Source organism: Ctenopharyngodon idella, chromosome 3, assembly GCF_019924925.1.
Source record: "Ctenopharyngodon idella isolate HZGC_01 chromosome 3, HZGC01, whole genome shotgun sequence".
NCBI lineage: Eukaryota > Metazoa > Chordata > Actinopteri > Cypriniformes > Xenocyprididae > Ctenopharyngodon > Ctenopharyngodon idella.
The window spans coordinates 11,459,121-11,475,950 of NC_067222.1; the positions used below are offsets into that span (position 1 = coordinate 11,459,121).

Sequence of the window (16,830 nt, forward strand, 5' to 3'; positions counted from 1 at the left end):
ATTTGAACTAACTTGTTGAAGAATGTATAATATATAATCTGTTAAGAGAATTTAAAACAGAAAGAACAAAGTCAACATTGCCCTAAGCATGCAATGAGTGAAATGAGTGAAAGGTCAATGATTTTTATACTAATGGACAACAGAATATAAATAATGTAATGTCAATTCTTACTAAAATAAACAATGGAAAGAAAAACAATTGAAAGCACCAACAAATCCCATCAGTCTGTTGACAGCAATGAAATGAGCTTTAAGTGTCAATTTACAGCAGATCTGAAGACATCAGCATAATAAATGAGGTGAAAACAGGAACTATTGACATGAAATAAAGAGCTCTGATTGATCAGACTATCAACAAGTCATTCAGGATTATCAGCAGATCATCATCAGTGTTTGCTGTTAGAAACTGATTGAGTCAAGATGCTAAAAGCATATAAAAGTGCCCTATTAAAAGATAATACTATAATTTATCAAAATATGACAGAAAGTCTGAAACTTGTACTGTGAGCACTTCTTGTGTCTATTTGCCTCTTCACAATGACTCGCTTACTGTATTCCTCACTTGTGTCGCTAAATTAATAAATGTAAATGACATTAAAGTAACAAGTTTGATCTGCCAAAGATGCCAGAAGAGTAGAAATAAAATGGCAGCAGCAACACTAGAGATCGATTCCCATAAATTACCAATATAAAGTTGGTTTGACGTTGGATGTTGGATATTTGACAGATATTCAGCCACAAAAATTTTCAATAGATTCTTTGTGTATAATAATAAATGTAAAACTGGCTTATTTGAAAAGAGTTTAATGCAGAACTAAACACACATCGCAGTTCATGAGTTTTAATCCTTCTCAATGTGTAGCAACGTATTTTATCTCTAGCAGTGACATGCTAGTGTTTAGGCCAGATAGGGACCGTCTACAAAGTACATGCTGGATCCACAGATCCATCCATAGGCAGTAAAACACACATTCACACCGTCTGTAATTCACACATCATTGGATTGTGAGGGAAACCAGAACAAGTGTCTCAGTGGGAAACGCTGTCTCCTCACAACAAGAAGGTTTCTGGTTCGAGTCTCAGCTGAGCCCGAAAGTCTTTGTTCAGATCTGGTTTCCCTCACAATCCAATGATGTGTGAATTACAGATGCTAAGTGGTCTAAAGGTGTGAACGTGTGTTTTACTGCCTGTGGATGGAGCCGTGGCTGGGTTTTCTATTTTAACCTTGTACGGAGGTTCCACGAACATCTATATCGGATATTCAGAAGACATCAAAAAAGAAGTCTTAAAAACATTCATTCTGGCTCCTCAGTGGACGACTTTTCAACGTATGACTTTTGTGACAAAGACGTCTTCTGGACATGATTTTGCTTAGTGGGAATAGTGTCATTATTCAACTCAAGTCAGTTCAATGTTAATTCAGTTCAATATCAGGACTGATGTAGCAGAGTTCATCAATTATGAAAGAAAATTTGAATAAGCTACTATGCACCTTTAATAATATTACTAAGCTAAATATAAGAATCTTTTTAACTCCAGCCAAGCAAGCCCAATGTCACAGTGGACACGCCCACAGTTAAAATGCATAACAGGAAGAAGACTACTTAGCTTATTAAGGAAATTTAAACTAGAAGACCCTTTTTTTCTTCTTTTTCTCTCTCGTCTTTTATATTTTGTTGTGCTGTGCTCTATTGTATGTATTGCCTTATTGTACTTGTTTCTTTCTGCAATAAAAAAAGACTGTGCGGTATTACTGCCCCCTAGAGGAACATGTTGCAATTGTTTTGACTGAGTTTGACATTCAAAATTTAAATGCATTTTTATTTAAAATTCGTATTTTCCATCTCAACATTAAAGGGTGTGTCATGTTACTTTGACCTAAAAGAACATTTCTATTCATTCATGTCAATAAATATCTTCTGTTGCTTCCGAAGGGCAGTACTAAATGAAAAAAAATATATATTTAAACAAAATAAGAAAAATTTGGACATCTTCATCCTGTTCAAAAGTTTTCATCACAAAACAAACAAACAGTCGTAGATCATCCAGGTAACCACACACAGTATTAAGAATAAGTGCTTCACATACTTATGAATAGGGTTATTTTAATAAATTCAGCTATTTTTTTTGTCTTGTGGATTATATGTAAACATCTTTTATGTAAAATATCTTACTCAGGAGAGTACTAAATAAAAAATAACATGCATTTTGTATTATCTCCTTTATTTTGTTTAAATTATTCACATTTTCACAGATTCTGCAAGTGGTTCACATATATTTTCTTGCAACTGTATTTCAGTAAGACACATCATTTACATTATATTAAGCCATACAAGTTGTAATACCAGGGGTTCCCCGATGCAAGCATATTGATCAATGCATTTTATACGCGACTGCAAATACAGCTTAACATATTTGTAAGTAAGTACATTTTATTTATATAGCACATTTAAACACAGCAAACCTGACCAAAGTGCTGAACAGAGTATAGAAAAAATAAGTAAAATAAAATCAGAATAAAACAACATAGAAGACAATACTACAATAACACAATGCTAAAATGAGATTAAAACGCCTGAGAGAAAAGATACGTTTTCAGCCTCTTTTTAAAAATGATAATAGAAGGTGCAAGGTGAATATCCAGTGGCAATTGATTCCATAAACGAGGGGCAGCAACTGAAAAAGCTGTCGCCTTTGGTTTTTAAACGTGACCGAGGGACATACAAGAGATTCTGATCAGAAGACCTTAAGGATCTGCTGGATGAGTGCAGAATAAGAAGATCTTTTAGATAAGAGGGGACTTGATCATTAAGAGCTTTAAAAACAAACAACAGAATTTTAAACTGGATCCTTAAATGGACTAGGAGCCAATGGAGCGATGCTAAGATTGGGGTGACATGGTCAAATTTCTTTGCTCTGGTTAACATCCTTGCAGCTGCATTTTGAACCATCTGGAGGCGAGCAATGGATGACTGAGGAAGGCCCAAATATAATGAGTTGCAATAATCTAAACATGATGTGATAAAAGCATGAATGACCTTCTCCAAATCTTGAAAAGACAAAAATTATTTAAGTTTAGAAATAAATCCATGTTCTGAGCTGTTGTGCGAGTCTCATCAACAATAAACGCAAGCTCTTATCAGCCCCATCCAGTGCATTTACATGAAATGTGATTAGTAGTGGATAATTTCACACGCATCCTTGTCCTGTTATCAGATTTGTTGAAGCCGCTTCTGTTCACGTGTGCCAAGACATTTTAGAAATCCCGACATTTTAGAAAGGCCTTCCAAACAGATATTCCTGCTCATTTGAAAACTTCTAGTTAGGTCTGAGGATGAGAATATAACAGGCATTTTCTGACCCGACTCAAAATGAGTCTTTCTACAGACTAAATGTACATTTATCAATTTGTATTAAGTCAGTGGCACAACATCAGAGATCAAGCTGAAGACAAATCTTTTTCCTGGTTGGCAAACAAATGTTATGTGACTTACCGCCACCCAATGGACTGGAGTGCAGTGGGTGCACATTGCATTTTTTCCTTTAGAGCTGCAGTCCGTAAGTTTTTTTGGTTAAAATTATTCAAAATCAATGAGCAAGTACATAACCAGTCAGTGTTCAAAACTATCTCCTTACCTTAGCCCGATTCACAACGCAGGGATGCAAAAAGGTAAGGGGGAAAAAGGAGAGAACATTGCGTGGGGCGGGGGCATACTCCGCACAGAATTTTTTTTTAAAGATATTTGCTTTACATGCTCATTTGTAGTTATTTTATGGGTTTTTTTTATTTATTTTTTTATTACTTATGTCCAAAACTGTAATTTTTCATGAAAAAAAAAAAAAAAAAAACTTATCGTTGCAACATTTTATCAAAACCAACATTTGGTCAAAATCTCATGTTTTAAAAGATGAAGTGCTATGCAGGCTATTTAAGAGAATATTGGCTGATTAGACGGCAATACTGACCTGAACTGCAAACTGTTTGCCCTCTCGGTTCCCACATCTCAGTAGACTGTCCTCCATAAAAAAAAAAAAAAAAAAAAAACGACCCTATAGGTCGTTTTTCAACCACCTTATTACGACCTATATTTACGTTATAAAGTCATGCGCCCTCTAGCTAGCGTAAAAATAATGACAGTGTCGTGTTACGTCTGTCGTCATGAAATGACATATGATTGTCGTTACCAATCAAAATGCGTGTTCATTTAAATGCAATGTGTGGACTTTTTACACCATTTGTCGTATTTCCATTTAGCAAAACTCATTTTTTTTATTAACGACTACACCAACCCCACCCCTAACCTAACCTTAGTGATTTATAGTGCATATACACTTTATGAGCACATGCATTCCCTGGGATCTAGCCCAGGATCGCATGATCACATTGTTATATATTGCAATGCTCTGCCAATTGAGCTACGCGAAACCCGAAATATGACGCAGATAAAAAGGAACAATGCGTTAAAATGAAAGTGTCCTGTTGTCGATAGAGGCGCAACTTTTCAAACGCTCCTATGGGTCGTATTTCATTAATTAAAATGAAAGTGTCCTGACAAACGACCTATATAGGCGTATTGGTTGGAGAACATGTTGCATCTCAGACCTCAAATATATAAAATATTATCTTTTATAGACATAGTTTTTAAAGTAAAGAGTAAAGGGAACACTGTACAGTACTTATTGAAACAACCACTACTTTATTTACCCTTGTACAACCTTCCAAGACATAGAAGTACAGTATCCACAACAGTGTGGTGACTGACAGAAACATATTTCATCAAGTTTGTCCATTCATATCCTCAAATAGTAAGACGGTGGAGGGTGAAAACACAGCGAGCGTCACGCGTGCTTCACTATTAAAGATACTAAACAACAGAACAAGGCAGGAGATGTTTATTTTGGCATCCTTTTAAATGCTGGTGGGAACCTTGATTGGCAGCGGAGGAGATGACGTCATGTCGTTGATAGAGATTGACATGTTACCAAACTAACAACAGATTAAATTGGTGGAGCCTAAGAAAATGACGAAGCGAGCGAGAGAGAAAACACGAGCACACCCATTGGGATGTCACAATTACAAATACATATAAGATCACAATCTCCATGATTATCTTGAAAAGTTGTTCGTAGACGTCTTCAAGTCTGATCACGATCAGATCACCCACCCCTACAATCAACCAACAAAATGTCCCGTCACTCATCATGGCTGTTAGGAAACTAATTGGTTTTGCCACTAAGTGGTTTCTCCACTGCATGGATCTTCATGTGAAGCTTCAGGTGACTCACACGTGTGCGTCTTTTCTCTGCTGTGGATCCTCTCATGTGTTTTCAGAGATGATGAACAACTAAAACTCTTGTCACAGTATGAACACTTGTATGGTCTTTCTCCAGTGTGAATCTTCTTATGCTGCCTTAAAGCACTTGCATGAGTAAAAGTCTTCCCACACTCAAAGCACATATAAGCTTTTACACCAGTATGTATTTTCTGATGTTCCTGTAAACTTTGCAGCAGTGAAAAACTCTTTCCACACACAGAACATGAATGTGGCTTCTCCTTCATATGAACTGTCAGGTGTTTCTTCAGGTTTGATGACCCAGTAAATGTTTTGCCACAGTGATCACATGTGTGCGGCTTCTCTCCAGTGTGGATCCTCATGTGAGCATTAAGATTTTGTCTGTGAGTGAATCTCTTTTCACACTGTTCACACATGAAAGGCTTTTCTCCGGTGTGGATTCTCATGTGTCTCTTAAGGTGTCCTGAATCCTTGAAGCTCTTCCCACATTTATCGCATGCCAACGGCTTCTCTCCGGTGTGGATCCTCATGTGTTTCTTAAGGTCTGCTTTTTCTATGAAACTAAACCCACATTTATCACATGCGTACGGCTTCTCTCCAGTGTGGATTTTCTTGTGTCTTTTATGTTTTGAAGAATCCATGAAACTCTTCCCACACTGATCACATGTAAATGGTCTCTCTCCAGTATGAACTCTCAAGTGATGATCAAGATTTTGTTTGTTTGAGAAACTCTTTTCACACTGAACACACATGAACGGCTTTTCTCCGGTGTGGATTCTCATGTGACTTTTAAGGCGTGCTGAATCTATGAAACTCTTCCCACATTTATCGCATCCATGCGGCTTCTCTCCAGTGTGGCTCATCATGTGAATCTTAAGGTGAATTTTTTGTGTGAAACTCTTCCCACACTGATCACATGTGAACAGCTTCTCTCCATGAACTCTCAAGTGAGTGTCAAGACTTCGTTTGTATGGAAAACTCTTCCCACATTGATCACATGTGAATGGCTTCTCTCCAGTGTGGATCCTCATGTGTTCCCTAAGACATACTTTTGATGCGAAGCTTGTCCCACATTGATCACATGTGAACGGCTTCACTCCAGTGTGGATTTTCATGTGTTGCCTAAGATTTGGTTTTTGTGTGAAGCTCTTCCCACACTGATTACATGCATGCGGCTTCTCTCCAGTGTGGATCCTCATGTGAATCTCTAGATTATCTTTTCTTGAGAATCTCTTTTCACACTGATCACATTTGAATGGCTTCTCTCCAGTATGAACTCTTACATGAATCTCAAGATTTCGTTTCTCTGAGAAACTCTTTCCACACTGATCACATGTGAACGGCTTCTCTCCAGTGTGGATCCTCATGTGAGCTTCAAGATGTTGTTTGGTTGATATACTTTTTCCACACTGAGTGCAGGTGAAAGATTTATTTGCTGTTCTTTTCTTTAAAAATGTCTTTTTAGTCTTTAAGTGACTCAAAGGTTTTTCTCCAGGTTTGACATGTTTTTCCTCCACTTCACTCAATTCTTCACTCTCCTCCTCCTCTTTAATCATATCTAAAATGGAAGAAAAAAATAATTTTATTTTCAGAATTTTATAGAATATATATATTTTTAAGTGAAGATTGAAAATGAAAATGTTTTTCTTGCCCATGATCAATAATTTAATAAAGTGATATTGTAATCATTTATTGTTTTGTTTTTATGATTTTTATACACTGTTTCTCTCATGAAAGGCCTTTTAGGGCTACATTATATTGATGGTGCGCTAAGCTGAAATAATAGTCCTAGATGCACCTGCCCCCTAGTTGTTTTTGTTACAAATAATTTTGAAATGTAAAGCTCACTGAATTTTTTTTTTTTTTCATGAAAGGCATTTGAAGGTGAAGTGAGTAGTTTGAAAGAAATGAGGGATTTAATCTCCTCAAAATAAAATCACATGACATGGTCTTGAAAAACATTTATCTTTAGAGTTATCGTCAGATTAGAAATAGAACATGGTCAAAATCTTCAGACCCCAGAGAGTTAATACCGGGTTTTGGGACCCATTCCTTCTTAAAACTAAAATTTTACTCTGAGCTGCTTTATACATACAGCCCCAGGTTTTACTTAAAGTATGCTTACAATCCCGTTGGCCATTTTGGAAAGTTCATCTACTTGATATAGTTTTGCGTTTACAGTTAAAAAATAAAAAAAAACATCATTGCAAAAGACTGTGAAGCAGATATAAAATATATGTAAAATGTAACAGCTAAATTAATATTTAGTTTGAACTGATGTTGGCAGTCACAAATTAAAGTTTCTCTAAACTTCTCTTTACTAAACATTTGTTAAAAACAAACAAGGACCTTTTGTACTCATTTCATAGTTTGACTGTTTATCTAAATGTGCAGAAGTGTTTTTGAATCTTTCTAACATGAATGTTGTTCAGCATCATGAATGAATGAAGAATAAACACCAACCTCTTTGTTCTTCAGTATCTTCAGTGTGTTTCATTCTGCAGGGTTCTGGATCACTCATGTTCTCTCTGTCCTCTTTAATAAACTCAGTCTTTGCAGATTTCAGCTCTTCCTGATGCTCTGATGCTCGTCTGATGGGAATATTCCAGCATTTATTGGAGAATTGATGTGGGAGGAGCTGATGATGTGATTATTGTGGGAGGAGCTGATATGATGATGTGATTGTTGTGGGAGGGGCTGATCTGACAAAATGGTCAATATTCATATTATGCATTTTATTCATATCATATATTAATCATTCATTATCATTTATGACTTATGGTTATGGTGACACTTGTGGTTGACGTTGGACACTTGCCATATTCTGCCAAAGCGAAGATATTCTCAGAATCGTTGTTCCTGTGCACATGATGTACCTTTTCCTGCAATAATATTTTGTATTCAAATGAAACATGATATTTGAAATGTGTTAACGTTGCTATTCTGTGTTGTTAACCCACTCTTTGGGTGCTATTTTTTACTCTATCTGGTAATGTCAACAATCACGGGACCATAAAATTATCCAATGACTGGCTTGATAGCAGGATACCATAAAATGTCATAAATTCTTTAAATTCTCCAAAACAACGGAAAGGTTCAAGCTGACCTCTCTTATCTATCCAAACAGACCTGGAAGGGTGTGATGTAAGTTTTTCCTAATGCTTAAGGTATATAACTGGCTTGTTCCTTCAATTGGTACCCTTACTCTTATCCTGACTTGCATCTTGCTGTCTCTCGTGGCGCCACTTCTGATGTTCTTCTTTCAGGTTATTATACTCAGATTGCAGAATTTAATCATCATGAACATTCAATTTTTGATTGTTATTCTACCTTTTGGTTTTATTAATTTTTTTTCATTATCGATTGAAGTTCTCGTGTTATTTCAAATTTAAATTCAATAAATATATCATTTTTCATCATGTCATCGGCTGCCGGGATCTCATTTTGGCAAGTTTTTGCATCAGTTTTTTAATAATATATTTAAATATAGTTATATTATAATACATAGTCAGGGGTGGAAATGGGGGGTAATGCAGGGGGACGGCGTCCTGGGAGTGAATTTCGAGGGGGGAAGGCGTTCCAGTTCAAATTAGCTCTATTTTTTAGGGAAATGAAGGAATTTCTGTATTTTATTCTCTCAATAGCCTATGAAAACAGCCACTAAAAAGACAGATGAAAAGAGGGGAAAAAACTATCATCCTGCAAGCTTTTTAAACTTCATGACCACCTTTACAAGAATTTATCACATTCTTTTGTATTTACTGTGTTACATTTGAACTAACTTGTTGAAAAATGTATAATATATAATCTGTTAAGGGAATTTAAAACAGAAAGAACAAAGTCAACATTGCCCTAAGCATGCAATGAGTGAAATGAGTGAAAGGTCAATGATTTTTATACTAATGGACAACAGAATATAAATAATGTAATGTCAATTCGGGCTAAAATAAATATTGGAAATAAAAACAATTGAAAGCACCAACAAATCCCATCAGTCTGTTAACAGCAATGAAATGAGCTTTAAGTGTCAATTTACAGCAGATCTGAAGACATCAGCATAATAAATGAGGTGAAAACAGGAACTATTGACATGAAATAAAGAGCTCTGATTGATCAGACTATCAACAAGTCATTCAGGATCATCAGCAGATCATCTCACTTTATTCTCAGTGTTTGCTGTTAGAAACTGAGTCAGGATGCCAAAAGTATATAAAAGTGCTCTATTAAAAGATAATAATATAATATATCACAATATGACAAAGTCTGAAACTTTGACTGTGAGCACTTCTTGTGTCTATTTGCCTCTTCACAATGACTCACTTACTGTATTCCTCACTTGTGTCGCTAAATTAATAAATGTAAATGACATTAAAGTAACAAGTTTGATCTGCCAAAGATGCCAAAAGAGTAGAAATAAAATGGCAGCAGCAACACTAGAGATTGATTCCCATAAATTACCAATATAAAGTTGGTTTGACGTTGGATGTTGGATATTCAACAGATATTCAGCCACACAAATTTTCAATAGATTTTTTGTGAATAATTATAAATGTAAAACTGGCTTATTTGAAAAGAGTTTAATGCAGAACTAAACACACATCGCAGTTCATGAGTTTTAATCCTTCTCAATGTGTAGCAACGTATTTTATCTCTAGCAGTGACATGCTAGCGTTTAGGCCAGATAGGGACCGTCTACAAAGTACATGCTGGATCCACAGATCCATCCATAGGCAGTAAAACACACATTCACACCGTCTGTAATTCACACATCATTGGATTGTGAGGGAAACCAGAACAAGTGTCTCAGTGGGAAACGCTGTCTCCTCACAACAAGAAGGTTTCTGGTTCGAGTCTCAGCTGAGCCCGAAAGTCTTTGTTCAGATCTGGTTTCCCTCACAATCCAATGATGTGTGAATTACAGATGCTAAGTGGTCTAAAGGTGTGAACGTGTGTTTTACTGCCTGTGGATGGAGCCGTGGCTGGGTTTTCTATTTTAACCTTGTACGGAGGATCCACGAACATCTATATCGGACATTCAGAAGACGTCATAAAAACGTTCATTCTGGCTCCTCAGTGGACGTCTTTTCAATGTACAACTTTTGTGACAAAGACGTTGAAAAAACGTCATCTGGACATGATTTTGCTTAGTAGGAATAGTGTCATTATTCAAGTCAGTTCAATATCAGGTTTGATGTAGCAGAGTTCATCAATTATGAAAGAAAATTTAAATAAGCTAAATTATGCACCTTTAATGATATTACTAAGCTAAATATAAGAATCTTTTAAACTCCATCCAAGCAAGCCCAATGTCACAGTGGCATTGAAAAAAAAAAAAGATGTTTTGATGTTGTTTTTACTGTCAGAAGTGATGCTATTGCTATATGCTATTGAAGTGCAACAATTGTGAAAAATCTCTAAAAATCTCTTTTCCCGTACCTCTCAAAGCCAAGGAAATACACTTTAAAATTTATAATGATATCTATCCGTCGTCAGAATTTCTTAGACATAGATTTAATATTGACCACAATAATTGTACTTTCTGTGATTCTGACATACTGTACATCTTTTCCTTGACTGTATATCCAGTAGAGCGTTTTGGTGATGAGTACTCTGATGAGTATGAGTGGCTTAAAGTTTCTATTAAGGTGAATTCTCAATTTTCTAAAAATAAAATATTTTTTGGTATTATTATGGAAGATATGTATTAATTTTTTTGCTGAACAATTTTCTTATTTTTCCTATTTCAAAACACTGCTTCAGGAAGCTTCGGAGCGTTATGAATCAGCATATCGAATCATGATTCGGATCACGTGTCAAACGGCTGAAATCACGTGACTTTGGCGCTCCGAACAGCTGATTCGACACGCTGATTCATTGTGCTCCGATGCTTCCTGAAGCAGTGTTTTGAAATCGGCCATCACTATATAAGTCGTTATTTATTTTTTATTTTTTTGGTGCACCAAAAATATTCTCGTCGCTTTATAATATTAATATTGAATCACTGTACTCACATGAACTGATTCAAATATGTTTTTAGTACATTAATGGATCTTGAGAGAGGAAATGTCATTGCTGTCTATGCAGGCCTCACGGAGCCAACGGATTTCAACAAAAATATCTTAATTTGTGTTTCGAAGATTAACAAAGGTCTTACGGGTGTAGAACGACATGAGGGTGAGTAATTAATGACAGAATTTTCATTTTTGGGTGAACTAACCCCTTTAAGGAAATTTAAACTAGAAGACCCTTTTTTTCTTCTTTTTCTCTCTCGTCTTTTATATTTTGTTGTGCTCTGCTCTATTGGATTTTCTTAAGATTCTGTATTGCCTTATTGTACTTGTTTCTTTCTGCAATAAAAAAAGACTGTGCGGTATTACTGCCCCCTAGAGGAACATGTTGCAGTTGTTTTGAAATTCAAAATTTAAATGCATTTGTATTTAAAATTCATATTTTCCATCTCAACTTTAAAGGGTGTGTCTTGTTAGGTGGACCTAAAAGAACATTTCTATTCATATATTTATGTCATTTGTAATTTAGGATAAATAAAAAAAAAAAAAAAAAAAAAAAAATTAATCCAATTAAATCGCCTATGGTATGGTGTTCCCCACACAATTTTTCATACACACACACAAACACACACAACGCTGATTGGCACACTGCAAAATGGTAACCTAAATAATGTGCTTCATGTGGTACCATCTAAAATTAATTGATTGTACTGAAAAAAAAATGTTATTTAACATTTAAAAAGCATTAAATTATCCAACAAATAAACTAGGGATGCTCCCTGGTATTCAGTATCGGCTGATGCCGATCCGAGTTGCCATGAAAACTCCGTCTCGCTGTTGTTTTCACTGCTTTTAGGTAAGTTTAGTCCATAAAATCACACTAACATTTACGGTGTTTTTACAAAGTGAGTGTGTGTTTCTGTACACAATTTAATTGCTTTTTTTTAAGAGTAAAGCATACGGATGGAAAAATTAAGCTTTTTTCCTCTTCGTTTCGTACTTTACAGACGGTCCCTATCTGCTATTTTACATTAAAAATGTATAGGTTTCTAATACAGCGAAGCAGATTAAACAAACTACATTGTGTGTCCTCTTCTACATTTTAAGACAATTCGAACACAACTTGTTTTTTGTTCTTATACTTAATCGTTATTGATCTACTGAAGTGTTTTGAAGCTGAATCTCTGACGAGTCAAACGTCCAACGTTAAAACCAACTTTATATCGGTCCCATCAGATCTCAAACTTTGACTTTTTACTTTACATTCAGAAAAAGTTTTCATTCCAAACATCAAAACAATCACACACACGAACACAAAATCGCTCTGGTCTGAATTAATTCAATATTTTCCTCACATGTTCCCTGCTGCTGCACTAAATGTTTGTTTCAGTAGCAAGAAGCCAGAAAAGACGCACAAGTAGCGCTGTGCTCGATAACAACAATACAGAAACGAGCCTGTAAAATGTCGCTTAAACAAACTGTAGGCCTATGTGTGTTTGAAAGATGTGTAGACATGAGAAATACCGTGAACTGCTCTCCTCACCTCAGTCAGAAGACTTTTAACTGAACGCAACGCAAGTGGCTGCAGCTCGGAGTAATGGGCGTGTCCAAGTTTAAAAAAAAATGTTTTGGGTTCTCATAGAGACAGAGCGCATTTAGGCCACGCCCACACTCCATGGACTTTGTATTGCGTGAGGCTGCCTCCTTATAATTTCTGACTTATAACAAAAAACAGAACGATGCCTAAAGCTGCTATGTGACATGGTGTACAGCAAACAAGCTAAAAACCCCAGAACTAAGTTTTTATAAGCTGTCGACCCCAAAAAAACGAATGTTTAAGGACACAAAGGTGGATACAGGCATGAGACAGAGCACAACAGGTCATATTATATATAAGAAATACATTGGAGGGGAACGTATTCGGTGACAGGTGAAATAATTCTTTGACATGGTTAAAAATAATGACCTGTCGCCTATGACATATCATGATGCATCATTCTAACCTGTGTTTAAACAATGAGAACTGTAATGTATTTAAAGAAAATGTTTTTATTTATTTGTTTGGTCACAGGATCCTCCATTCCCAGCTCCAACCATTCATCTGAAGGACTGCGGTGATGGGAACCTTTTGAAACACAAGTGGCAGTTTCCGCCGGATGAGAAAGGACATGGTAGAGGATGATAGACCCCTATTGATATCTCACTGATGTTAGCCTGCTATACTGACTGTATCACACACACATACAGTTGTGCTCAAAAGTTTTTAAATGTGAGTATTGAAAACCAAAAACACATTTAAATCGCATTTGTTGACCTTCTGTAGAGTAAACTGTTGAAGTATTGAAGGTGTATAGATGCTAGACAGTGTAGTAGTTGTGATTTTGCAGTAAAAACACGTTTTATTATGTACAGCTAACAGGAGAGCTTCTGTAAGCACACGTTCGTCTCCAAAGTGGATTTACATGAATTATAAACCATATACATCATAAAGTCTCTTACTAAATGCTTATTTAACATCTGACAGGGAAATATTCAATAAGTATTGCAGATGATGAGCACATCACAACATGAAATAGACATCTGAGTGATTTATATGTGCTATTATGTAGAATTCCACACTGTTATATATTTTATTTGTCCATTAGTAGTGTTGATAAATTAAGGAACATTTGTGTTGGATAAAAAGTGAGTTAACACATCATCAACTACCTCAACATGTAAATGTAGATTTGATCACAAATCTCAGAGGAAACTTGAATCTTGTCTGGATGTTTATCCGGTGGAGAGAGACTGATGAAGGAATGCTGCCAGGCTTTGAGTGAGTATACTAAAGAAATGAATAAAAACAGAAACCAGCAGGACAAACTTGACCAAAATCAACTTTTGTGTTCAGAAGAGAAAAAAATACACAGGGATTGAACAGCATGAAGGCGAGTAAATAATGACTGAATTTATTTGTTTGAGTGAACTAACCCTTTATGCCCCCAAATAGAAACTGTATGAAATGTATGTATGCGTTTGTATTAGAGTACCTTGGAAAAGTAAACTTTAAGAAATAAGCAGCTGTATTGAGTGTTTGTGCCCGAGACGCTTGTAAAAAAGGATTTACAAAAATCACATTTACATTTGGCAGATGCTGTTATCCAAAGTGACTTACAGTGCTCTTATTACAGGGATGATCCCCATGGAGTAACCTGGAGTAAAGTGTCTTGATCAAGGATGGTGAAGATGCTGCAGAGATCGAACCAGCAACCTTCTGCTTACCAGCTCAGTGGTTTAGCCCACTACACCACAAAAGAAATGAAGCTCCAATAAAATTAGCATGTAATTGTAAAAATATTAAATGAAATATGGCAAGAAACAGAATTCATGAATTGTAAAACGTTTTAATCAGTTTAAATGTTTTACAGGTAGTCTTGCTCATGGAGAAAACACAAATGTTTGGAGCAGACATAGCAGCAGCCAGATTGTCCCGCACATCTTCTGCCACTCTTGCTTTGAGGGCGTGGGGTTCAGGGGTCCATCATGGTCTGGATAAACAATGTCCTCATTGAGAGAGCAGCAGTGAGGAACATTATGGACGGCAAAGACAGGTGAAGGTGTTCACAGTGGTCAGCTGCTTCATCAAAATAAAGCTGCTTTGACACAATCTGCATTGTAAAAAGCGCTATATAAACACTTCTGGTGCATTTACCACCACCAACTGGACTGGAGTGTGAAGCACTAATAAGCAGCTAAAAAAAAAAAAAAAAATCTACTGATTATTTCTATTTCTTTAATACTAATTCTTCTATTTCTTCCCTGCCAACTTTAAAGCACGATTTCACCATCAAGCTAGGTACATCATCAATTACCCCATCAAATTCTGCAGGTAATCTTTGATGACTACCTGATCACATTGCAAAAGACAGCTTGATCATGCAGATTTGCACTACACAACATAAGGAAAATCAGGCCCTTTCTAACAGAACATGCAACACAACTTCTCGTCCAGGCCCTGGTTATTTCTAGGCTTGATTACTGCAATGTTCTTCTGGCTGGACTGCCATCATGCACAATCAAGCCTCTACAAATGATTCAGAACGCTGCAGCACGTCTCGTCTTTAATGAGCCACGTCACGCCTCTCTTCCTCTCCCTGCACTGGCTATTACTTGCTGCTCGCATCAAGTTCAAGGCATTGACGCCTGCTTACAGATCTACCACAGGCTCAGCACCCTCCTACTTCCACTCACTCTTACGAGTCTACACTCCTACCAGAAGCCTACGCTCATTAAAGGAGCGAAGGATTGTGGTACCATCGAAGAGAGACACAAAATCACTGCTCCATGCTGGTGGAATGATCTCCCCGCCTTCATCTGGAATGAAGAATCCCTGGCAATATTCAAAAGACAGCTAAAAACCCATCTCTTTCGTGAGCACTTAACCGCATCTTAATAAAAAATCCTTTAATTTCATTGAATCCCTCCCAATTCTAGCTTATGATACTCTAAGCAATGTCTGAAACTTGTATTGTGAGCACTTTTTGAGTGTCTGCCAAATTAATAAAGGTAAATGTATATAGCCTACCTGACTGAAAGGCTCATTTTGTGGCCCAATATTGCCACTTCAGGTGTGAATCAAAGCATTATCCAGGATTATTCACGCCTCCACGCATACTTTTCACAGAATGTTTTTCACATCATTTTAAAGCAACAACTCTAGTATACAACCTCCAATACCCAGAAGTCTTGTTCATATACAACTTAAAAAAAGCACAAATGTTAGGGCACTTAAAAACCTCTCCAGTGCCCCAAAAATCTTCACACCCCAGAGGGTTAATAATGGGTTTCGGGGCCCATTCCTTCTTAAAACTTAAATTTTACTCTGAGCTGCTTTATACATACAGCCCCAGGTTTTACTTAAAGTATGCTTACAACCCCGTCGGCCATTTTGGAAAGTTCATCTACTTGATATAGTTGTTTACAGTCTTTTGCTAAAAAAAAAAAAAATTCACAATGTTGTGAACTATATTGAGAAATGTCCAAAATTTTGGTAACATCATTGCAAAAAATTGTGAAGCAGATATAAAATATGTAAAATGAATCAGCTAAATTAATATTTAGTTTGAACTGATGTTGACAATCTAAATAAGTTTCTCAAACCTCCCAACCTCCCTTTACTGAACATTCGTTAAAAAAGAAAAACAAGGACATTTTGTACTCATTTCATAGTTTGACTGTTTATCTAAATGTGCAGAAGTGTTTTTGAATCTTTCTAACATGAATGTTGTTCAGCATCATGAATGAATGAAGAATAAACACCAACCTCTTTGTTCTTCAGTATCTTCAGTGTGTTTCATTCTGCAGGGTTCTGGATCACTCATGTTCTCACTGTCCTCTTTAATAAACTCAGTCTTTGCAGATTTCAGCTCTTCCTGATGCTCTGATGCTCGTCTGATGGGAATATTCCAGCATTTATTGGAGAACTGCTGTGGGAGGAGCTGAGCTGATATGATGTGATCGTTGTGGGAAGAGCTGACAAAACAAAA

General features: G+C 36.3%; 1 protein-coding gene across 9 annotated transcripts in view; it reads right to left on the minus strand.

Annotated features, from left to right (window-relative positions):
• Positions 1-16,764, minus strand: part of LOC127509895 (gastrula zinc finger protein XlCGF57.1-like) — a 258,569-nt gene extending 241,805 nt beyond the window's left edge. For 3 of the 9 annotated variants that reach the window (XM_051889187.1, XM_051889182.1, XM_051889197.1), the window contains exon 1: positions 16,608-16,764. In XM_051889187.1, the coding sequence (XP_051745147.1) occupies positions 16,608-16,665 (58 nt within the window). In that variant the 5' untranslated portion in view covers positions 16,666-16,764. Of the gene's footprint in view, positions 1-4,693; positions 6,853-7,757; positions 8,664-16,607 lie in introns of those variants that run through there. The other 6 variants (XR_007929391.1, XM_051889202.1, XM_051889201.1 and 3 more) reach the window with 6 other exon arrangements.
• Positions 16,765-16,830: the final 66 nt, after the last annotated feature.